Here is a 23,789-nt window from a genome sequence, read left to right as displayed (position 1 = left end):
TCACTGCAGGGATTACATTTAGCACGGTAGAGGAGCCATTGGGAATTGGATTATATGGGATAATGATGATACAGAATAGTGCAGAAAATGCAGATGTGAATGTGAGTAATTACCATTAGATGATGTGTTTTTTCTCTTTCACAAATCAATTTACAGGAAGAAGATAATATGGAAATAGATAGAGCATTACGAAGTCTTTATCAAAATCCATTTAAAGAAAACAGTGTCAGAACTACTTGAAGTGACTGTCCACACACGCATCTGCTTCGGTTTGGAAGTGAGGCACAAGGCACAAGCACCATATGGCCAATTGTTCTGGTTGCCTCACATCCTCAAGTATTTTGTTGTTCAATAACATTTCCCACCCTTTTGTACGCAATGGAAAGTGGGAGATATATGCGAGAGCCCCCAATCTCCTACAGAGTAAGGACAGATCAAGAAATCGTTCTAACTACTTGTGACAAGTTGTGGAGACCAGCTAAACATCTGCTGGGCAGCGTCTGAGCCAGGGAAGAAGCAGTGGAGGAGAAAAGACAGGTCCAAATGAATAGAGAAATATGACTAATAGGACTATATCTTCCCAGGAGTCTCCAGGGCAAGCTACATATATGCCTAGACCTAATCTGATCTAGCGTCTCCTTACCCATATCTATCCTGTTAACATCGTGAAGGCACATCAAGAATGGTATTCCCTCTCTAGTCAAGGTGTTTGGTTCAGAAACTACAGATGAGACCGTCTTTAGTCAAAGCGTTTACTTGACAAAAACAAACACTTTTTGTCCTCTCATTGTACTTCCCGAAATGTCCGTCTTTCTGCATTTAAGTAATCAATGTATTCGCTGCTGTGCGGGACATTAATTTCACCCCAGAATAAAGTACAAATGTCCTCACAAATACATTCCAACCTACCACTTATTTGACGGTATGAATGGCTGAAATAGATTCACAGCAAAATGGGTTTGGCAAAACGTCAAAGACTAAACAATGCAGGCTTTTTAGCCGCTTTAAAGACAACAATGAGGGACTATGCATCATCCTTTGTGATCGATTCTGCGGGACCATTATAGGCTATGGTTTCTGAGACAGCAACCCACAAAGCATTAGAGAGAGGTAATAACGGTAGTGATTTCTGCTCATTCTGCTTGACTCTAAAGAAATGAAGCCAAATGAATAAAGCAGTCAAGCCATAAATGTATTTAATAAAAAAACACGCTGTGTGTTTAACATGTTGAAACCTCTGTGGATCGTCACTATTGGAGCGCTGGCCACCTTGTGCCCCCTAGTGCTAGTGTTTGAGCACACACACACGTGCACACACCTCGATTGAGAGGGGCAAAACAACACAACTCATCTCAAGTAATAAAAGTCCCAGGAACAATAGCAGAAGGCCGCCACTGCAGTGGTTGCAGCTGTGTTTTCCCCTTCTTTGTGCAACAGGTTTTCAGAGGCATCAGCTCAGGTTTTGCCTCTACTGTTTGCTGCTCTGCCAGCTTGAAACGCCTTGCTAGCCGTTTAAAGGTATTATCTGTTAAACAGTAGCACCGACTACTGCCTGAGATACAGTTATATAGACTGAGGAAAGGAAATACTTTTTTGTTCTGTCTGCTGGCTGGCACATTTAGGTACTAGAGTCCACGCAAGCACAACCACTAGCCAGTACATCCCCCAGCCACTCCCCCCACCTCAGTTATCTAATTAGCCCAAACCCATCCATTAAGAATACTGGGCAGCAGGCCGGCAGCCATACGCGTATTACACACCATACTAACCATGCTACTTAGAGCCCATGAAGGCAATACATTCTAGTCTTAAAGCTGCGTTCTGCCCGCCTGCACCTATAATGATCGCTAATTGAATGAAGAAAGAGGAAGTCTGCGCTCTTGAGAATGGTGGATTCTGATTGGCTGGTGGATTGCGAGCCTTTCGGTTGCTCCAAACTGTCAGTGTTAATCAAGTCTCATCTCTTAACACTGGGCTGGTAGTTATCAATGAGGTTGAGATTAATATTCGGGGCGAAACAGATGATAAATCATTTGTGCGTAATTAGTGCACACGGCAAGGTTACAGCTGACATGAATTTTTATCTTAATTACGTGGGAAATTTGTTCCATTAATTTAATTTGGCTTGCTCGAATGAGTCCGACACCTAACAAAGTTAATCTTACACCTGTCATTGGCAGCAGGAGAGGAAAGGACTATGTGGGTTTGGGAGGAAAAAGGAAATAGGTTCTTCGTATTGCTGGCTCTTTTAAGTGGTGTGTGTGTCTGTTTGTTTGTGTGTGTGTGTGTGTGTGTGTCTGTTTGAGTGTGTCTGTTTGTGTGTGTGTGTGTGTGTGTGTGTGTGTGTGTGTCTGTGTGTGTGTGTGTGTGTCTGTGTGTGTGTGTGTGTGTGTGTGTGTCTGTTTGTATGTGTGTGTGTGTTTGTGTGTGTCTGTTTGTATGTGTCTGTTTGTGTGTGTGTGTCTGTTTGTGTGTGGGTGGGTGTGTGTGTTTGTGTCTGTTTGTATGTGCTCGTGCGTGAGTGCGTACATATGTGCAAGTATGTGTATGTGGCCATAAAAAAGCCAAACAGGAGCACCTCAGCCTCTGCCCATCTGTTCTAGAATTTCCCCCAAATCACCAATTCTCTTAGTTTACAACTAGGGCATCATGTTGTTGGAAAATTATAACCTTGATTTGTAGAACTGACGTATCGAATCAGACATTTTGCAATGGAGGGTTAAATGAGCTCCGTTTTATGGAAGTCACAGAGTGTGACAGTACATTGAGTGTATTATTATGTCTGGTGTCACCAGACAGTGTCAAGGCTGTTCATTGGCTCTCATCAGGGAGAGGAGGCCGCCACAAGGCCCTTGTCATGGATAGCTGCTTCATATAATTAGCATACTTGATTAAAAAGTAGGAATAGGACAATAACCCTGGAATTATTCAATCAGATGCCTAATTTTTCTCGGTACCTAACAGGCTGACTACACAGCTCGTGTCGTGTGCGCGAGCATTGCAAAATAAATTTAGAAATCTATATTATTCAATTATTGCACCCACACTGCTCGCGCGCACCAACGAGCGTCTGCGTTGCCATGGGCTAAAATAGAAGTCAGTTCTATTTCTGACGCAGATCGTGCTGCAAGTCCTGCCTCTTCCATCTCCTCATTGGTTTATAGAAGCAGGTACCCACCCATCTCCTCATTGGTTATACCCACATGGGTGACTGAAAGACGAACGAGGTCGGTGGCGGTAATGCATCTAATTTCTGAAAGTTGCCAATCGCATTATAAAGTCAAGAGAAGAAAAAGCCTGGAATGAGGAGAGATGACTAGAAACGATTCGGTTGACCGTTTTATGTGTGGATTAATTGGCGGAGTAAAGAACCTTGTGCATTTCAGGTAAAATAACAACTCAATGTTTATATCCCAGGACAAATTAGCCAGCAACAGCAAGCTAGCTAAATAGGACAAATTAGCTAGCAAGTGCAAGCTAACTAGCTAAATTGCCATAAATGTTTAATGCTTTTCGACCTGTCCCCAAATTAATATAATTGGTTCAGAGTTTGTTTTGATATTTTAACCTGAATGTTGTGATCGCGTTTGGTGTAGGGGGACAAAATCAATTTATGCACGATGGCGCACGACGGCACACGATGGCGCATGCGCGCAGCCGGTTTGGGTTCCGTGTAAGAATCAGATAATTTAGTAGCAATATTGCAACAGTTTTTGTGAACATAATATCGAAATGGGCAACACAGAAAACAAGATAACAAAATAATAAGACCTCAAATCATAGTTTTAAAGTGGATGTCCTTTGGTCAGAATGTCTTTTTTTTTACTACAGGAAATAACTGAATTTAATAAACTCAAAACCTTACTACCGATTAGAAGAGAAGGGTGAACCTGAAGGGAGCATCAGACATCCCACTCTCTGAGGGAGTTGGGATATGCAAAATACATATGCTATACTACATACTTGTGTGAAATAGGACAAATAGGACAAATATAAGCATCCACAAAATGAATAGCTATTAATATTATTATCACGTTCGACATTAAGCCATGATAATTACACGACCAATCCCGTGACACTGAAGGTTAACCGAACGGGAAAGCCCCGAAAATGACTGATTTAAAAACAAAGGGGCCTTAATCGAATTCACCTGCTCCTCAGTCATTAAAACTGGCAACTCTATTACCTGGCTGTAATTCACAGTCCATTATGGCCTCCGCCATTCTAATAGAACGTCTATCCCGCTGTAATACAGACACCTCAGGCTTCGAGCCATTTGTCAAGCCTGTGATTTCACCTGGAAACTAGGTTTTACCCCACGGAGCAGCTCTCGGCTCCTCAAACACTTACTCTGGCACGGAGCAGCTCTCGGCTCCTCAAACACTCACTCTGTCACGGAGCAGCTCTCGGCTCCTCAAACACTTACTCTGGCACGGAGCAGCTCTCAGCTCCTCACACGTCACTTACCCTGGCACGGAGCAGCTCTCAGCTCCTCACACGTCACTTACCCAGGCACGGAGGAGGACGAGCTAATGAACGACTGATTCCGAAAGAGACACTCAAGAAAATAAAGGGGGATTGGTAGGTTCTAGGTTACATCACTGTCTTGATATTAGATCAGATATTGATGCTTGAAGATGCTGCTGAGGATGATGGCGAGGGGGAGGAAGATGATCATGAAGAGGATGCTGAGTATCACAAGTAATATTATTGATTTGAAGTTTTTCACACATTTTACCTCAAGACACCGTGTCAGCATATAATGCCATAGGGAGTCTCTGAGCTGCTCTTTAGACCAAGTGAAGTCAGGTTGAAGCCAGATGAAGGAGGCTCCCTGATTAGAAACAGACTACTGGAGAACATCTCCTCTCTCTAGTTCTGCTTCATTGGCCAGGCGATGACCTCTAAGAGCTGGAGAGAACATCATTATGGAGCTGCCTCAGTAATAAGAAGACAGAAATGAAAGAGGACGGAAGATCCTAGTCTTGTTCAAGTGTACAAGGATTTCAGGCTCTGTAGGATAGCAGGAACACCAAACTACGGATCATCAGTACAGAGTCTTAAAATCCGATGTGGGCACTTGATTAATGAAATACACTTTAAAAATCCCTATAATCCAATGTTTTTTGGGAGGGCAGTATATAACCACCTGTAGATAGTCCCACTTCTATCAAATGAACGTTTTCACAGTGAATGTGCTGCTATTGTTCTCACAGCGGTGTTGTATTAGGATTAAATTACATTTATAATAAATTAATAACTGCATAAAAATACATGCATGTTGTTCCCTTCTGGTGAATGTATAAGGATTACATTACAAATACAATTTGACTTCGATAGATCAGGTCATCCAGCATTTAGCCTAGGCTTGGACAGCATGTGGACAACAGCGCACTCCTGTGGTGAGCAAAAATACTCAAACGCACCTGTCCAAAACGAAATAGTTAGATTAGAGCACCACCTGCAGGTGAAAAGGCACCGTGTCCATATAATATGTTCAGTACTGTAATTTCATCCTTAGCAACAGCCTTTACCTCTATTCTACTCAGTGTCATCAAGACAACATGCATGTATTGTAACACTGCACTCATATCGCTATTTCATTCATAGGTTGTTCCATATTTCTAAATGTCAAGTACTTAGTTCAATTGTTTGCAAATAACAGCAGTGGTTGACGAATGCTGACCGCTGAGCTGGCTATCTAAGCATCAGTCTCCATCACTGTGCCCAGTTTCCACCCTGGCCATTTTTCACACCAGAGTTGAGGTGGCACTGGCAGATGTATCCACCATTATGGCTCTGGCTCTATAAATCCCTGGTGCCTCCGTTGCTCATTCATCTAGCAGTGTGTTTAAGGCGACTGGGACACAGATGGCATTGAACTAGAGCCACTGGAGCCGTGCTAGCTCTTCAGTAGGCCTGGCTAGTTGTCACCAATGGGGTGTGAAGGCGTTTAGAGCTGAGCAGACCTCCATGTCCTGCAGAGTGCCAGATAAGCAGCCTCTTTCTATCTCGCTTTGAGGGGAGCCTGGAGGGGCTGTCTTGGCTAATTAGAGGGCCAGGAATCCGTGGTTACAATCCACTCACTGTACTAACATCATATGCATAGTAAGCTGTCATCTATCAACTGGAATGACAAGAAGGATACATCTGTATGGCAGGAACTGGCTGATAATGTCGTCTGTCCCTCGTTGTAAGAATGTAGATGAAATTAATTTGCATTGAATCAACAGACAATCTATTGTCAATCTAGTTCATGTTCAGTGGCTATTGTATACGTGTGTTCGTCTACAGGCCCGAGGACTGCGCAGGTCGAAATGCACTCATGTGTCACACAGTTTGTGTCAGATGGTTTGTGCGTTCAGCGGCTGAAGCACTGTCCAAGTGGACTGTCTGGTTCTCTGTTTCTGGAATGGCAAAACTGCAGCAAGAGACCCGATTGGTTGACTAGAACGAGATGACTTGATGCAACCTGGGCATAACAGGTGCCCCGCTAAACGCTGCAGCTATTCAGGACTCATGGAGGTCCCACCCTGGTCCCTCCCCCTTCCTTCCCACCCACCCTCAGTAGCTGAGAGCAGCTGCTCCAGCATACAGTAGAGCTGATCTGCAGTAGCCACGGCTCCAGATGTCTCTGCTGGGAGGTATTAGTGGAGGGTCATGCTCTGGAATTTACTGCAAATCTTCCCCATCCTTCACTGCCACCAGAATGCGCAGACCCCCCTGGAGTTTGGCCCTGAGACGAGTTAGGGGGAAGCATTTCAGTGCGACACCTACTGGGTTTTTGTAGACCCTAGCATTAGGCCTAGGCTATATGTGTATGAGGTATGGTGAGTTTTAAGGGAAAGCATGAATTAATAATGGTTTACTGACTGTAGTGGCTCCCACGTGTGTGACAGGTGAGGTGACAAAGTTGAGATCCGTTTTCCCCATCCAGTGAAATAAAAACCTTGTTAAAGCTCAACTCTGTTTGCTTTTTAAAGCCAGGTGGTCATGGCGATGGCCACTTAAAGGTCAGAGGCCGAGAGAATGGGCAATCTATTACTCGGCACTGACGGGCACTATTTCCACCGCCAGGTGCGGCGAGAGCTATGACAGCGATTGTTAATGGATGGCATGCCACTAATATGGTGCAGATGTCTTCACATGTGGTTCCCCCATCGCCGAACGGTTTCATTGGAGTGAACGAATTAGGCAGGCGGCCGCGGAACTGAAACTCCAGACACAACTGGAGGTTATTCCTTAGGGCACATCGTAGCAAAACGTTTCGCAAGAAACAAAGATGAATGTCTTATTGGAGGTGTTCAAATAGTCCCTCCCTGTTTCAGTCAGTTTCCTTCCGTTTGCTGCCGAATGAATACAACCCTGACAATCAAAAGTGATAGGCCTATTTCCTCTCTCATAACTGTCTATATGGATATTCCGTGAGAGGACCTATACCAACATGCTGTTTAGAGGTGTGTCTCCATTATGGAATGTATGACAATGTATGCTGTTACACCACATGTTTACTGAAGAAAATTGGCAGGTTGGTTGAACAGCTGAAAAATATAGGCCTACATCAGGAACATGATTGTGTCCAAAATGGCACCCTATTCCCTATATAGTGCAATACTTTTGACCAGAGCCCTATGTGTTGTGGTCAAAACCAGTCCACTACACAGGAAATAGAGTGCTATTTGGGACGCAAACCTGGTTTGAGGAGCGTTAGCTAATGACAAGAACTGAGCCCTGGTCATGGTGAAAGGATGCAAATTGTTGAGTCATAAATCCTCATCTTGTCATCCTCTCGATTTGTCTTCTCTGAGGTAAGAGGGTTTGCAAAGAAACACAGCATCAGGCCCACGGGGCTTTCATTCTCTACCCCTGTCTGGTCTTGTCTGGAGAGCCACAGCAATAGGACAAATTGCAAGTTGAGCAGTGCTTTCACTTTTATCAGAAAGGAAGATATATTGAGCAATGCATACATGTATATGGCTTGGCTTTATGTCTGTACTGCTTACGTTTTGCTTTCGGCTTCGCTACCCCCATCTTTCCCTGAGGATGGGATCGGAAGCTTCTTCCTTAAAGGAAACATATTTCTGGTCACTGGTCTTATCACAAAAATAACGTAATGTTTAACAGTATTAAAACCTACACCACAAGAATACATCTGTTAGCCGTCTGCTGTAAAGGGTTATGTGTAAGGGTTAACGTTGGTAGGACTATTCAGTAGATGAGATCAGGGCACTTTACTCTGAAGTCAAATGGACTACGAAACAAATCAATAAAGTTCATCTTTCTCACAAGTATGTAATACTGAACCAGCATTTTGGCACGAAGCCTGCGTTTACACAGGCAGCACAATTCTAATTTGTCTTTTGACCAATCAGATCAGCTCTTTTGCCAATAATTGGAGAAAATATCTGAATTGGTCTGCCTGTCTAAACGCAGCCATAGTGCCTGCCTCGGGGCTATGACTTAGTTAACACAGGTTATTTGTATGCAGAGCACTAAGTGCAACCAATGACAATAGTGAGAGGTAACATAATCTTAGTGGTGTACTCTGTGAGTTTTAAACAGCTCATATCTGGCTTCCATTCGATAACATCCAAAAGAATTGAATGAAATACTCTTTTTTGAGTGTTTATTGACTGTGGTTTGTCTGAGGCGGAGGGAGGACTAAACATGCAGCCAACTGAGCCACATTCCCTCTTCCACTCACCACCACAGAGTGAGACATCCAACCAGGTGGGATCATAGCCTGACAGATAGAAGCGTTAGGGAAGACCGGGGCCCCGTATACTGACGTGGAATCTGAACCTTGGAAGGGCATTTGAGAACTACTTGCAAGCCAATTGATCCCATTTATTTTAGATTAGGCTTATTTTAGGTTTATAAACTCTATTTCAGCCATTTCTTCAACATAGGAACATAGCATAGGTCTATGTCAAATCCTCTTCAGTATAATGTGTGGCTTCCATAGGGTTCATCAGTGTTCCAGTTAAAATTCTGCAGTGAAAGGCCTTCAATACAATCTTAGAAAAAAAGGGTTCCTAAAGGGGTTCTGCGGCTGTCCCCATAGGATAACCTTTTTTTGGTTTCAGGTAGAACCCTTTTTGATTCAAGGTAGAACTATTTTGGGTTCCATGTAGAACACTCTGTGGAAAGGGTTCTACATGGAACCCAAAAGGGTTCTACCTGGAACCAAAAGGGTTCTACCTTGAACCCGTACCCCTTTCGGGTTCAAGGTAGAACCCTTTTGGGTTCCATGTAGAACCCTTTCCACAAAGGGTTCTCCTATGGGGACAGCTGTAGTGCTAACATCCTTCTTTGAGCCACTTAACCATAACATTAGCCTACTTAGAAAAATTAAGAAATAGGTCAATGGAATGTACAGTACATAATGTTAAGTACATGTAAACAACAATACTGTGTGTCTACTCAGATTTAGATAGTGCAAAGGGCTTGGAGATATTTTCAAATGTTTTCCCCTCAAGATAATCCAGCCAATATAGACTGAATAATCCATTTGTACGCATGCATGCACACACTGTCGGTATAGGTTGTGCATTGTTGTATTAATTCAATTACATACCAAGATGATAGAAACGGGAGGAGGTGTTAAGTAACATGAATAAATATATACAGCTAATAATTTATGGTTGAGGCAACATCTATTCCTAAGGAGAGACGTAACAGCATGGAGATGTGTGACTTTTAGTTTAGACTTCACATTGAATACACAGTGCAAGTGGCAAGTGAGTAGGACGCAGAGTGGGGAAACAGACCCTCAGGGCCTGTAGAGGCTAACATGGCCACAACCACCCATTATTATTTACAGCTTTGATACAGGTGTAGGATCTTAATTGGATCACCCTGTTGCAAGAGAACTTTCCTGCATGCAAGACATTTTCAACGTGCAGTGTATTTGAGGTTTAAAAAGGCTTCTGAAGTTTGTCATTTCCACTTTGAAAATTCAGACTTGATTTTCCCTTACGAAAAATGTATCAACCCCTACAAAAAAAGCCATTAATTATAATCCACGTAATAATTCACATTTCCTGTTGTTGCAGGATTATTTTCCTGTTGCAGCAAACTGGTTCAAATTAAGATCCTACGTTTGTATAGGGGCTGCAACTGTAAAAACATGAGGAATATGGGGTTAGAGGAGGATAAAAAGCATAGCTGTTGACAAAGGAAAATGATCTGGCTTTTGCTTTCTGCTCAACATCTCTCTCACAGACCTTCACCAGAACTGACAGTGGACATAAGAATATTCTCAAGGCATGGGAAGGATCGCCTCAGGACCCTGTTATTTGTCCTATCGTACCAACTCCTCGTCACTCATTGTCATGCCAAACAATATTTGGCTTGACAATGAAAGCAACGGAGTTGGCAAGAGAACAGACAGATCTGGGACCAGAGTATGAGAAGGAGATCTTACAGACGCTCCATTATGTACTGTACGATAAGATGTATTCTGGAGATAAGCAGCTGTTCTGAACAGTACAATAAACCAATTCAGCTAGCACAGTTTAGGCTCTTCAGTGATCCATGTGTAAAAGCGTCCTCTGGCTGAGTGGCTAGGATTGCGTACAATAGCCTAACAGACTAACAAACCATGCAGTGCTACGGTCAATGTCCATTTGACATAGTATCAGCCAGGTTGGAATTGTATTCCTATCTAGGTTGGTGAGAGCGACCCCCTACGTCACAATGATGAATGACCTCACAGCAACGACTTTAAAAAGAGGCAACGGACAGAAACCCTAAAACGCATGAATAGTAACGAAGTGCAATGCCCATCGCAAGTGAATCCGTTGTGCTACAGTGGGATCCCCTCATGTGGAGATGGGAGAAGTGTGCTATTGTAATTTGGCTCTGTATCCCTCCACATCGCTCAAGCTCAAAGCCTATTTTGTAGCCTGATTAAACCAGACTGAATGCCTCGCTCACCATTGTCTCACACAATGGGGAAGCATAGAAAACTCAGTGTATTAATATACATGGCTCTGAGGCTACCTATTTTGCACGTTCCTTCTCTCAAATAGGTTCACTCAGTCAGAGGAGACGCGGTATGAAGCTTACTCACAGGGCAGTGTTGAATTTGTCCTGTAAAGTAATTACATTTCTCTCAGTTTATGCGTCCCAAATGCCACCCTATTCCCTATGTAGTGCATTCCTTTTGACCAGAGCCCTATGGTTCTGCAGGTAGTGCACTGAGAAGGGTGCCATTCAGGACGCAAACAGTCTGTCTGTAAAATAATCACACAGGCCACTGGCTAGATCCATGGGACTACAGTAGAAAATTAGCCGGCTGGCAAATCTGGCACAGACATTTTCACACATGTCGATTAATGTGCATTGCCCCTGTCAAGTACACCTAATAAAATCAAGCAAAGATGAATGGGAAACAACTACTATAACAGGGATATCATACCCAATGTGTGCATTTGTTTGTGTTATATGCAATAAATGAAGAGAACAGCAATAACCTTCAACCTGTATGCTCTCATAACTTACCATTTGAACCACTGAGACACTGAGTAGACAATGGTTACTCAAGCAGGATTAAAGACCTCAGATTCACGGTCGTTCCAGACATCAGACTTCTGTGCAGAATATATCATTTTGAGCCCGATATTAACTTGGCTCTCAGATGGAAAAGTCAACAGAAAGTCTCTCAATATGAGACCCAGAGAGACCTGTCATGGATATTTCATTGGCAGAACATAGTTGTTTTCTTAAATTCTTTATTGTTCAATTAATCCAAAGACAATGGCTATTTATCTGAAGTGTAACAAACCGCAGCAAAAACAAAGACCATTCATTCACACAATATTCGAATAGATCACCCCCTGTAACACATATCTCAAAAATATACACACTGTATACTGTAAACGTACAGCTGAAAACAGCATATCATAAGACATGAAAAATAGCACTTCATCAGATAATATGGTGCTATATCGTATGTAACGTCACCTAATATGTGTGCATGTCAGTAACTGAAAGTACAATTGAGGCGTTATTAGTGCACAGATAGGAATGGGATAAGACAGACGGAAAGCGGTAGAATTGTGTTGATGATGCTTAGTACAATTGGAATAATGTGGATAAACGTGGGCTTCAACAAAAGCATGCTTTCACAGTATAACGATACAGCTGATGGTAAAAGCTGTGAAGGGAGAAACCAGTGTATCTCTGAGTGGAATTTAAAAAAATGTCAAAAATAACATTTAACTCTCAGATTTTGTCCATCAACCATTGTGCTGTTCTACCAATAGAAAGCCTCCATGATCTGTAGTCCTGCATTTTGCACGCACGCACGCACACACCAAACACACACACACACACACACACCACATTACCCCACATCAGCTATGTCTTGCCTACATTGGACACCTAATCAACAGCCAACAGCCCTCGCGAGGGCTGAGCAGTCACTGTACTGCTTCAACATAGCGATCCCAGATCCACACACGGCCCGTCTGCACGTCCTCCCGTCAGTCACCATCTAAACCTAACCCTGTCAGTCATCATCTAACCCTAAACCTGTCAGTCACCATCTAACCTCAACCCTGTCAGTCATCATCCTCTTTGCCTATCTCTTCAGGTAGCGGTGTGCTGAAGTCCTGAAAACATGTTCTGAAGTAGCCAACCAGGGACTCAGATAGGTGCTGTTGGCTCTGCAGGGACAGGAAGTGGCCCTCGTCTGGGTAAAGCTGTCTCAAACAAAGGTCAAAGGTCAAACACAAGGTCATTGGGACTGTCATTCCTGTGGTGAAGTGTGGTTACTCATTTATCAGTTAGAAGGAACAAGAAAGTCACTTAATGTTTTTCCTGAGTGGTGTTTGTGTGTGTGTGTGTGTTGCAAATATATTGGCTAGCAATCAAAATCACTTCAATAATCACATTATGTAATCACTCATTCAACATTTTCATTCAAATTTGTGGATCACGGCTCATACCTGCATTGTGTAGTTCGCTCCAATTTTGATCAAGTGCTTAATCAACTCCGCTGAATGTTGGAAATGAACATTTGCTGAGAAAAGAACAAAAAAAAAAAATTGGTTTCGCAAATTGTCTTTGAAAACAACACAAGGCCAATCGCTGTTAACGCCGTACTTAGGATCGTCTATTTTCCATTTCTGTTGGACGAAAGGGTAATTACCATCAGCTGTTCCGTGAATCAACAGAAAATCCGGTCCTTGGGGTCCTTTCATCATGTTTCCTTGCAGTCCTTTCATATTTGGAAGCACTCTAGAAACCTGAGAGAATAGACATGGGAGACAGTGTAACCTCCTTCTTTCTATTCTATTGAACCTTGATTTTGACCGGGAGTCATGCTGAGACCAAGGTCTCTTTCACAGATGAGCCCTGTATACACATCAATACACACATCAATGTTCCCATCAATATTCACATCAATATACACATCAATATACAGTATACACATCAATATTCACATCAATATACACATCAATATACAGTATACACATCAATATTCACATCAATATACACATCAATATACAGTATACACATCAATATACGCATCAATATACACATCAATAGTCACATCAAAATACACATCAATATTCACACAGCAATATTCGCATCAATATACACTATACACATCAATATACACATGAATACACAAAAAGCTAAACAAAACCTCAGGTTTGAACAGAAAACAATATCTGAGGGAAAACCAACCACAGCAGTGAATAAAGAGTTTGTGAAAAGATTACGATATACAACTAGCCTTGTTAAATCAGACTGCTCACTTATTCCTTCACTTCACAATCAATGCTGAGCATAGTGTTCAGTCTGGTTGAGCCAGGCTACAATAGAGGACTGGATCAAACATGTCTAGCACCCCCAGGGGAACCAGTGTGTTGCTTCGTTAACAGAACGTGTTCATGTCTTTTTCCATCTACCTCTCAGGACTGTATGAGTGATGCCCTGCTGTTTGTTTACGATCATTTTGACCTGCTTCTCTGAACTAGCATCATTTACATTTTAAATGGCTCGAACTGTGTGGCCCACATATTAACAACCTACTTTCAGGGGAACACTTTCACTGATTACACTGTAATCTCACACAGGAAGTTGTACGGCTTCACGAGTTATTATTCTGACTGATGAACAATACCTGGCCCATGAACACCCAACACACACACACACACACACACACACACACACACACACACACGCACGCACGCACGCACGCACACGCACGCACATGCACACACACCCTTCAGTGTGACAGTTCCCACTGTTCTCCAATCTGCTGTGATAAACTGTAGAACCCACAAATAGAAAACCATCAATAACACCAACAGATTGACTGTGATAAACAACTTACTTGATATCTGTTGTCGTTCTGTGACGTCAGGCCAAAGTATCGCTCTGAAAATGCTGAAGCTTCGTGTAGAGAAAGTACACAACGTTTCAAAAAAGTATTCAGTTCTTTCAACTCCAATTTCATTGATAATCAAATTTGTACAGTATTTCATGTCATTTGTTGTGGAAAATGTACTCACACAAAACACATAGCACCGGTTTCCCAATCCTAGATTGAGCCTAAACCTAGACTGAAAAGCTATTTCAATGGAGATTGTGCATTCAGCTTGCTTTTCAATCCAGGACTAGGTTTAATCTCTGTCAAGGAAACTGACCTTAAGGGTAAAATCATGGAAACATTACTCACCGTAAAGTTTCCAGTCAATCACTGGGGAATTAGCAGCTGCACACTTAATCAGCGCCGTGGACCTCAGAAGCATCAAGGTGAGGTAAGCACCGTATCCCTGGAAAGAAAAGAACACCTTCACTTGTTGAACACACCCGTGAGTGTGAAGCATGGTGATCAACTGAAAGACAGCAGTTAAACTTGCCTTCCCGTAGATTCCGATCCGCGCGCGGTCAATGTATGGGAGTGTCTTCAAGTATCTGTAATAAGTAAATAAAAACAACCCAAAACCGAATGACTAATTATTTTTCCAGATTTCATGAGGGCTTTAACACTGATGACTGACAGGGAAGTTAAAGAGTGTACAACCATGCCATACATTTTTAATGGATTTCAATGGAAAGGGGAAAATATTGTATCATATTACACCATATTGTATCATATCACATCCTGTCTTATCTTATGGTATTGTATTATATCATATTGTATGGCATCGTATCGCACTGTATATCACATTACATCTCATGTATTGCATTGTATATAGTATCATATCATCTAATAGTGTATATTGCATCGTATATCATATTGTATATTATATATAGTACATATATATATATTCTTTCCATATACTGTCCATAATGTCTATACATCCCATCATATGTAAATAAATATACATATATATACATACAGTTGAAGTCGGAAGTTTACATACACCTTAGCCAAATACATTTAAACTCAGTTTTTCACAATTCCTGACATTTAATCCTAGTAAAAATTCCTTGTCTTAGGTCAGTTAGGATCACCACTTTATTTTAAGAATGTGAAATGTCAGAATAATAGTAGAGAGAATTATTTCTTTCAGCTTTTATTTCTTTCATCACATTCCCAGTGGGTCAGAAGTTTACATACACTCAATTGGTATTCGGTAGCGTTGCCTTTTAATTGTTTAACTTGGGTCAAACGTTTCGTGTAGCCTTCCACAAGCTTCTCACAATAAGTTGGGTGAATTCTGGCCCATTCCTCAACTAAGTCAGGTTTGTTGGCCTCCTTGCTCACACACGCTTTTTCAGTTCTGCCCACAAAATTTCTATAGGATTGTGATGGCCACTCCAATACCTTAACTTTGTTGTCCTTAAGCCATTTTGCCACAACTTTGGAAGTATGCTTGGGATCATTGTCCATTTGGAAGACCCATTTGCAAAAAGACCAACTGCCTGACTGATGTGTTGTGAAAAACTGAGTTTAAAGGTATTTGGCTAAGGTGTATGTAAACTTACGACTTCAACCATATATATATATATATATATATATATATATATATATATATATATATATATATATATATATATATATATACATACTCTGTGCTCCAACATAGCTCATCCTAATATTTCTCTATTTTCTAATTGCATTCTTTTACTTTTATATTTGTGTGTATTGTTAGATATTGCTACACCCGTAATACATCTGCTAAATATGTGTATGCAACCAGAAAATGATGTCATATCTCATCACGTCACATGCTGGTCGGAGGTTACATACTCCAATGCAGCTATCTGGTCCTGAACATCCACGGTACCCAGGCGCTGGTGGACCTGCTGCAGAACTCTCAGGCCCCGGAAGCCTGTCCCCCTGCCATCCAGCCTGGCCACAATCACCTCATCACAACTGACCAGCACCGAGTCCCAACCCAGCTCATACTCATCACTCACCGACTGACTGCCAGGCCCACCATCACTAAGAGGGGCGGAAGGGGGAGTGAGAGAGAAAGAGAGTGAGAGAGAGAGGCTGGTTGATTCAAGCTTCTCAAACACGTTAACTAATTTAAAGTTCCATATTATGTGAAAACATCTTCCCTCAATAAATGAAAGCGTAATCTGACATCATGGAATTGGAGTTAGACAATCACTGTGTTTGTTCTCAAGGTAAAGTATTCCGTTCTAAATGTATTGCTGAATGAAAATGTACTTAAGACTGTGTAAATATGTTAGAATGCTAGGAAAGAGGAGCGATGCTTACACAATCAAAAGAAGGCCATAGAGAAGAGATTCAGAAAAGTCAAGGGGATAGGTGAGTTTCAAAGGCAGCTCTGTGAGAAGAAAATGTTGAATTACAGTAGTTATTCAAATAAACAATATACTGTAGCGAGAGAACGAGGAAAAAAAGTGACTGGCAGACTATATAGCAGAGAGAGAGAGAGAGAGAGAGAGAGAGAGAGATACAAATAGAAAAAGAAAGAAATATACACAGAGAGAAATGGTTAGTTACCAAAGTCTTCACTTGGAATAACCCTGACATCTGACTTAGAGATCTTTTTGATTTCCAAGGCAGCTCTCAGAGGCATGTTGTTGTCCAATATAAAGTAAGCTGTGAGGATAAAGTGTGAAAGTAACCATTAACATACTGTGTGTAAAGAGACACAAGGATACTGATAATATTGGGTATTAAACTGTGATGGGAAAATCAATCAACAGATTGTTTCAAGAAGCAGATTCATTTGAGTTTGACATTTTTCTAATACAGACTTCACATAGGCCACTGCATCTAAACCAGATGCCCTGTGATCCTTTGTTTTAGACTGTCACCAATTACATCATGTCAGTACAATTATGCCTCATATTCAGTATCATTGAAAAGCAGCCATGCATAAAAAAATCAAATCAATATCATATGCATTAAAAATACTTTCCAGATTATCATTTAAACCTTGCCAGAAAATGTCATTTGGACAGCTGATGAAAATCTATTTCACACGATGTGAAACACAGCCAACAATCTCGTGGCCAAATATGAAATAGGAACCATTAAAACAGACTGGAAACAGTACAGTGCAGGAGACGAGAGTTCATATCAATACTTAGTATTACTCACTGTTTACATCATTAAAACTCTGCAGCATCACAGATGGAGCACCGGGACCTGTGGAACAGAAGATACACTAGCAATACTGCATAGCATCGTTTTGAGACTGAACAAACGCTCAGTATGATATTCTAACGTGGTTTTATAGTAGTATTGTAGCTACCCTAGCCTATGTAAGCCCAACGACGTCACCCGTGGGATATAGTTATTAGAGCAGTGGTTAGGAGACCCAGGCGCCATCTGCTACTATATCATAAAATACATAATGGCATAATTGACATAATTACTCCTTAACAATATCTCGTACATTACCCAGAATAGGTTGGGTTTTTCTACAGTGGCTATAACATATCCACATAAAGCTGTATTTGTCTGAATGGTTTCCAGAACGAGAAACACAGACCAGACTCGTACCTTTACACTGTAGAATAACATGCTGTTTGTTCGGGCTGATGTCTGCATCGAAGAATGAGCAAGCTTCCTGGTTCATCTCACAGGTCAAACATCGTTGAGAGAACAGACCAATAGTAGATGCACTGAAAGAGGGATTTTCTTTTAGCGCTTCTTCACATTCTTGAGATAATTGCATTTCAACACTGTATTACATCTATGCAATACGGAAGGATAAGACAAACTGGAGCCGAATAGGGCTAACGGCTACTAGAATGCGGCTGAAATGTCTGGTGTTATTGAGCAGAATACTCTCAGCATGCGCATTTCTTCACGGGGAAAATGTTTTAGAATCATTTCTCACCTGTACACGTGTCTCTTTTGTGGGGAGTCTTGAGTACCGATAAAATATCTACAGTGTATAGGTGAAAGCAGAATGACTAACTCGGGCAAGTACAGGAAACTATAGTTACAAATAGAATAGTTTCAACAAAAGAGATGTTTGAAAAGAGAAAAAAAAAGGTCAACACTTGTTGAAGCTCATATCTGTAACACAAAATATGACATTCGATTATTCTCATAACTGATCTGAAAGGATCGGACAGACTCACATGGTTTGCTCCCCCTCATCATAGGCTAATATCTTGGTCACCTCCCAGTTGCCTGACGTCAAGTGACGGGCATCATTTTGATCACTTCTGAACTGAGAAAAGACAAATTGTGATTTTTTTCGATAAAAACATGTTTCAAAAAAAAATCAAGACACATAGTGAGCACTGAAAAAGCCGGAGAATAACAAGACAACCAATGTCTATTTCAGAATTGGAGTATGACAGCACCCACCGATTTGGTGAACATGGCAATATGATGGAAGTCTCCTTGTCCCCCCTGCTTCACCGGTATGGTCAGGAAAAACCTGCTCCCGTCCTTTGAAAACACTGGCTCCTGGTTCTGAGGACATTGGATTTAAGGGACAGTCAACGTGCATCAATTTCCTCTTTACTATTAGCATATAGATACAATACTCACTGTTTTAAAATTGCAGCACAATTTGGAGCAAATCAAGCCCACAATAGCATTCAAATAAAACGTTACTAGATGGAAATATGAATTGCTAATATTATAGAACATTTACAACATTTCAGCTTACCTGTCTGGTGAGCCAGAGATCTGAAGCTTCCTCATGTTTCTGAAATTCAAGTGAAGGAACACGTCTTAGATCCAACATGGAGCACGACACAGACGACACCAATAAAACCCATTTCTAGTGAGGACCATCTTAGCGTAGGTGAAGGAAAAACCCACCTGTACACAGGATCCGACGGTGGCGTCACACACAGTGAGGAAGGACAAGTTCTGGGGCCGGTTGAGCCATCGTACCGCTGCATGGCTGTTGCTGATCCACTTCACCATACTCACATAGTGGTCTCTGGGTCAACGTCAGACAAACGTTCAGACGTATAGCAACTACTTCTCTGGGCCATTTGAATCATACTGTGTTTCTGAATGATGGTTGTTGTGCACTTGTGAATAGCACTTGATCAAACATGCACTGTAACAATCAGGGGCAGACTGGCTGGTTCATTTTTAGTCTATGGGCCTCTTTAACCTTGGATTTTTCATGCAAAATGATCACTTTCTGGCTAATAATGGCGGAATATAGTTAAGGAATATAATGGACAGGTGTGGGGGTCTCAAGGAAAAAATGGGCCGGTGTGTTAGAAATTACAATACGGATTTCTGGTCCCAGTCTGCCCCTGGAAACATGTAAACATGCATACATACAGATTCAATTGTTGATATACTGGCTATAACGGTTAGTAAAGAAATAACATGCAAAGAATAACCTGGCATGCCTGGTGGCACCACAACAATTACAAATGCAGATTAAAAGAACCGGAATGCCAGAATGATGTGTCTTCCTCACCTTCCTTTCAAGCCATCAGGTGGTACCAGCTCCTGAGTGTGTGTGGGGCCGTACAGGTTCACCACCAACAGCCTGACTGTAGGGTTGGGCTGGCCAGCCTGTCAGCAAACAGATCCTCATAAAGTCAATTATTAAGTATGCTGAGAAAAACCAGTACTGTCGCTACACCGCTTTCAAACCAAGGTGCATGAACAGTGGATATTCAGCAATTCATTATAAACTATGCTAACAATCAATGTTTCAAATGACCTCACAGGTTATTATCTTCTTAACATCTTTGTTTTGCCTGGACCATTTGGATGTCTGTCCTAGCTTAACGTCTTTGTTTTGCCTGGACCATTTGGATGTCTGTCCTAGCTTAACATCTTTGTTTTGCCTGGACCATTTGGATGTCTGTCCTAGCTTAACATCTTTGTTTTGCCTGGACCATTTGGATGTCTGTCCTAGCTTAACGTCTTTGTTTTGCCTGGACCATTTGGATGTCTGTCCTAGCTTAACGTCTTTGTTTTGCCTGGACCATTTGGATGTCTGTCCTAGCTTAACGTCTTTGTTTTGCCTGGACCATTTGGATGTCTGTCCTAGCTTAACATTCAACCAGCGATAATCTCAGAGATGACAGAGCAAATATATATATTTTTTTTTTATCCCTGGAGGTAAGGAATGAACTGGCAGAATATCATTGTGAATACTTCATACAAGCAGGCTTCTTTTTTTCTGGCAGATTTAGATGTGTTAGAAGTAGGACTGGCGCGGTAAACAACGATTATGGATGAAGAACGTCATGTCTAAGTCGTCAAACTTCACCTAAAAGCAGTAAGTAAGAGTAAGCCCGATTCACATCTAACAGCCGATGTAAGGAGAGACGAGAGAAGATAAAAGTAGCCCGTTTGGTGTTCTGGAACGAACAGCTGACTGTAGACAGCCGGGCATTCAAAAAGACCAGACGTGCAGTCAGGAGCCAGAGGAGAATGAATATGTTCTTCTTTTTTGTTGTTGTTATTCGAACAGTTATACTTGTAACTATAACCGGGACCATTTGGCTGACAAATAACCGTAATCCAAAATTCCATAACCATCACAGCCTTTGTTAGAAGCGCTATTACCTCCTCCTATCAAATCTGAGGAGGGTTCTGATCATTTTGTCTAATCATTTATTCAGTTTCCAATTTCCCTTTTGATGAGACTCCATAAATACTTGATCTATCAGAATATAAGACCTTTATGTGTGCAGGAGTTGTAACCAACTCTATGCACGGGATAATCGTAACTGGATAGCCATAGTTGTTGTATCGACATGCAGTACATATAATACAGCACATCAATCGATAGCACAGAAACATGACTTCCGAAGCTCAAATCTAGTACACTGTGTGTATCAACAAAGACATACAATAGTTATGTCATCCGAACTGAAATGACTGTTTCTTGAGCCAACAGTTTTTGTTGCTAAAACCAATAGCGTTGTTTTTCCAACAAGCAAGCACAATTTCACCAATGGGGGCAAAATAATGACACAGACAAATACACTCACTTTCTACAGCAGCATGCTATCCCATTATATTGCGTCTTTCCATTACCTTGGGGTATGGGTACTCCTGTGATCTGGGGTAGGGGCTGCCAGTGAACCGGGGCAGGAACATGTTGGGTACCAGGGTATCGTTGATCATGAGGAAGGCCAGTCTCTCTCCGTCAGGTGACCACCAGTGGACTATGTGTGACTGCAGAATCTCCTCTAAAAACACAAGGTTGAAACTATACTATAATTTTTTCCCGGATCTATTCCTATCCACATCAATATAGGCTTCTTCTGTACACCATACTTGAAGTTGCTATATACTGTATAAGATCAATTTGTCATTGTAAATGAAGTTAAAGAGAACGCTCGAATTTGTATCTGCATCATCAAAAAGAAAGGAGGACCAAGGCACTCTTCATATAATTAATTCAAATGCCTTTGTATCTGCATCAATTGGAAATCTGTGTTTTACACAACCTTGTTGAAAATATGTCAAAAGGATGACAAATTAAGAATTTTACAGTTTTTTTTATAGAACTTGTTTTGGGTTGATGTAGATAAAACATAAAATTGGTCTTAATTAAGTCAGGGCTACAATCCATCATTAAGGTGTAATTAATAAGTGCAAATTATGAATGAAACTGTCTCTGCTATCCCTGAGCATGGAACAATGTGTAGATTATGGCCCATTCATGAGGAGACTTAACACTGCTGTAGTGAAATAATGACATTCCTTCATCTATATTTAATTAACTTTGATAAAAATTCTGAGTTAGTTCTCATTTATTCAATTATTCTTCGGAAATGGGACTAATATCGTTAGTAGTGTTAATTTTGAATTCTTATTCCATCCGTCCCTGAATGCGACTGAGAACCGTTCAACTGTGAAAGTGATGAATTCCTTTGTGGCTGCACATTATTTATTTCCAATGCATGGAATACCTTTCCTGACATTGTGTCCTTGGGTACGCCCTGAACCTGTAAATTGGCATTCAGACAAACCTTCATACAGCCAGTCAGCGATTCCATTAAATATGACTCCTTCACCTCCCGATGAAGTAATCCTAAGAGAATTGCTCTGCACATCTGATTGGTAATAGATGTTGTTTTCAAAGATGTAGATCTGAAATGAGAGTAAGGAGAATTGCAATTGTGCTTTGCACGATGGCTAAGAAACTATAGCACAGCAAAAGCCAGACTCTGATTCCCATCAGTATCCTGCTACAATACAGCACTAGTTCACTGCCAGGGAAATATGGTGATGATTTTATTTTAAATTATGACTTATTTTTTAAATTATGACTTATTATTTCTATCTATGATCCATATCAGGAATTAAAGTGCACCATAATTGGTAGTACCACGCTCTCTGTGAGTAAAACCTTTAGACAGGTCAACATTCACAAGGCCGCAGACGGATTACCAGGACGTGTACTGCGAGCATGCGCTGACCAACTAGCAAGTGTCTTCACTAACATTTTTCAACCTCCCTGTTCGAGTCTGTAATACCAACATGTTTTAAGCAGACCACCATAGTGCATGTGCCCAAGAACACTAAGTTAACCTGTCTAAATGACTACCTACGTGTCTGTAGCCATGAAGTGCTTTGAAAGGCTGGTCATAGCTCACATCAACACCATCATCCCAGAAACAATAGACCCACTCCAATTTGCATACCGCCCCAACAGATCCACAGAGGATGCAATCTCTATTGCACTCCACACTGCCCTTTCCCACCTGGACAAAAGGAACACCTATGTGAGAATGCTATTCACTGGCTACAGCTCAGCGTTCAACACCATAGTGCCCTCAAAGCTCATCAATAAGCTAAGGACCCTGGGACTAAACATCTCCCTCTGCAACTGGATCCTGGACTTCCTGATGGGCCACCCCCCAGGTGGTACAGTAAGGGTAGGTAACAACACATCCGCCACACTGATCCTCAACACAGGGGCCCCTCAGGGGTGCGTGCTCAGCCCCTTCCTGTCTTCCCTGTACTCCCTGCGTCCGACCGCAAGGCACTACAGAGGGTAGTGCGAACGGCCCAGTGCATCACTGGGGCCAAGCTTCCTGCCATCCAGGACCTCTATACCAGGCGATGTCAGAGGAAGGCCCTAAAAATTGTCAAAGACTCCAGCCACCTTAGTTCTTGACTGTTCTCTCTGCTACCGCACGGCAAGCTGCACCAGAGCGCCAAGTCTAGATCCAAGAGACTTCTAAACAGCTTCTACCCCCAAGCCATAAAACTCCTGAACGTCTAGTCAAATGGTTACACAGACTATTTGCATTGCCCCCCCTCCCCCTCCCCTCCCCTCCCCACTGCCACTCTCTGTTGTCATCTGTGCATGGTCACTTTGATAACTACATGTACATACTACCTCATCTGGCCCCGCACATTGACTCTGTACCGGCACCCCCCT

The 23,789-nt window shown here is 41.8% G+C and overlaps 1 protein-coding gene across 2 annotated transcripts in view; it reads right to left on the bottom strand.

The window, feature by feature from the left end:
- Positions 1–11,718: 11,718 nt before the first annotated feature.
- Positions 11,719–23,789, bottom strand: part of LOC129859637 (inactive dipeptidyl peptidase 10-like) — a 46,699-nt gene continuing 34,628 nt past the window's right edge. For both annotated transcript variants that reach the window (XM_055929674.1, XM_055929675.1), the window contains exons 8-26: positions 22,372–22,492; positions 21,431–21,585; positions 19,854–19,951; positions 19,232–19,355; positions 19,077–19,115; positions 18,770–18,877; positions 18,538–18,629; positions 18,291–18,338; positions 17,951–18,072; positions 17,546–17,593; positions 16,943–17,041; positions 16,694–16,763; positions 16,217–16,411; positions 14,880–14,934; positions 14,696–14,792; positions 14,351–14,409; positions 13,157–13,253; positions 12,954–13,027; positions 11,719–12,707 (exon numbers count right to left, since the gene is read on the bottom strand). In XM_055929674.1, the coding sequence (XP_055785649.1) occupies positions 12,567–12,707; positions 12,954–13,027; positions 13,157–13,253; positions 14,351–14,409; positions 14,696–14,792; positions 14,880–14,934; positions 16,217–16,411; positions 16,694–16,763; positions 16,943–17,041; positions 17,546–17,593; positions 17,951–18,072; positions 18,291–18,338; positions 18,538–18,629; positions 18,770–18,877; positions 19,077–19,115; positions 19,232–19,355; positions 19,854–19,951; positions 21,431–21,585; positions 22,372–22,492 (1,842 nt within the window). In that variant the 3' untranslated portion in view covers positions 11,719–12,566. The remainder of the gene's footprint in view (positions 12,708–12,953; positions 13,028–13,156; positions 13,254–14,350; positions 14,410–14,695; positions 14,793–14,879; positions 14,935–16,216; positions 16,412–16,693; positions 16,764–16,942; positions 17,042–17,545; positions 17,594–17,950; positions 18,073–18,290; positions 18,339–18,537; positions 18,630–18,769; positions 18,878–19,076; positions 19,116–19,231; positions 19,356–19,853; positions 19,952–21,430; positions 21,586–22,371; positions 22,493–23,789) is intronic.

Source organism: Salvelinus fontinalis, chromosome 7 (assembly GCF_029448725.1).
Source record: "Salvelinus fontinalis isolate EN_2023a chromosome 7, ASM2944872v1, whole genome shotgun sequence".
Lineage (NCBI taxonomy): Eukaryota > Metazoa > Chordata > Actinopteri > Salmoniformes > Salmonidae > Salvelinus > Salvelinus fontinalis.
Note: the sequence above shows the minus strand (reverse complement) of the source record. Positions and strands in the feature narration are given on the sequence as shown.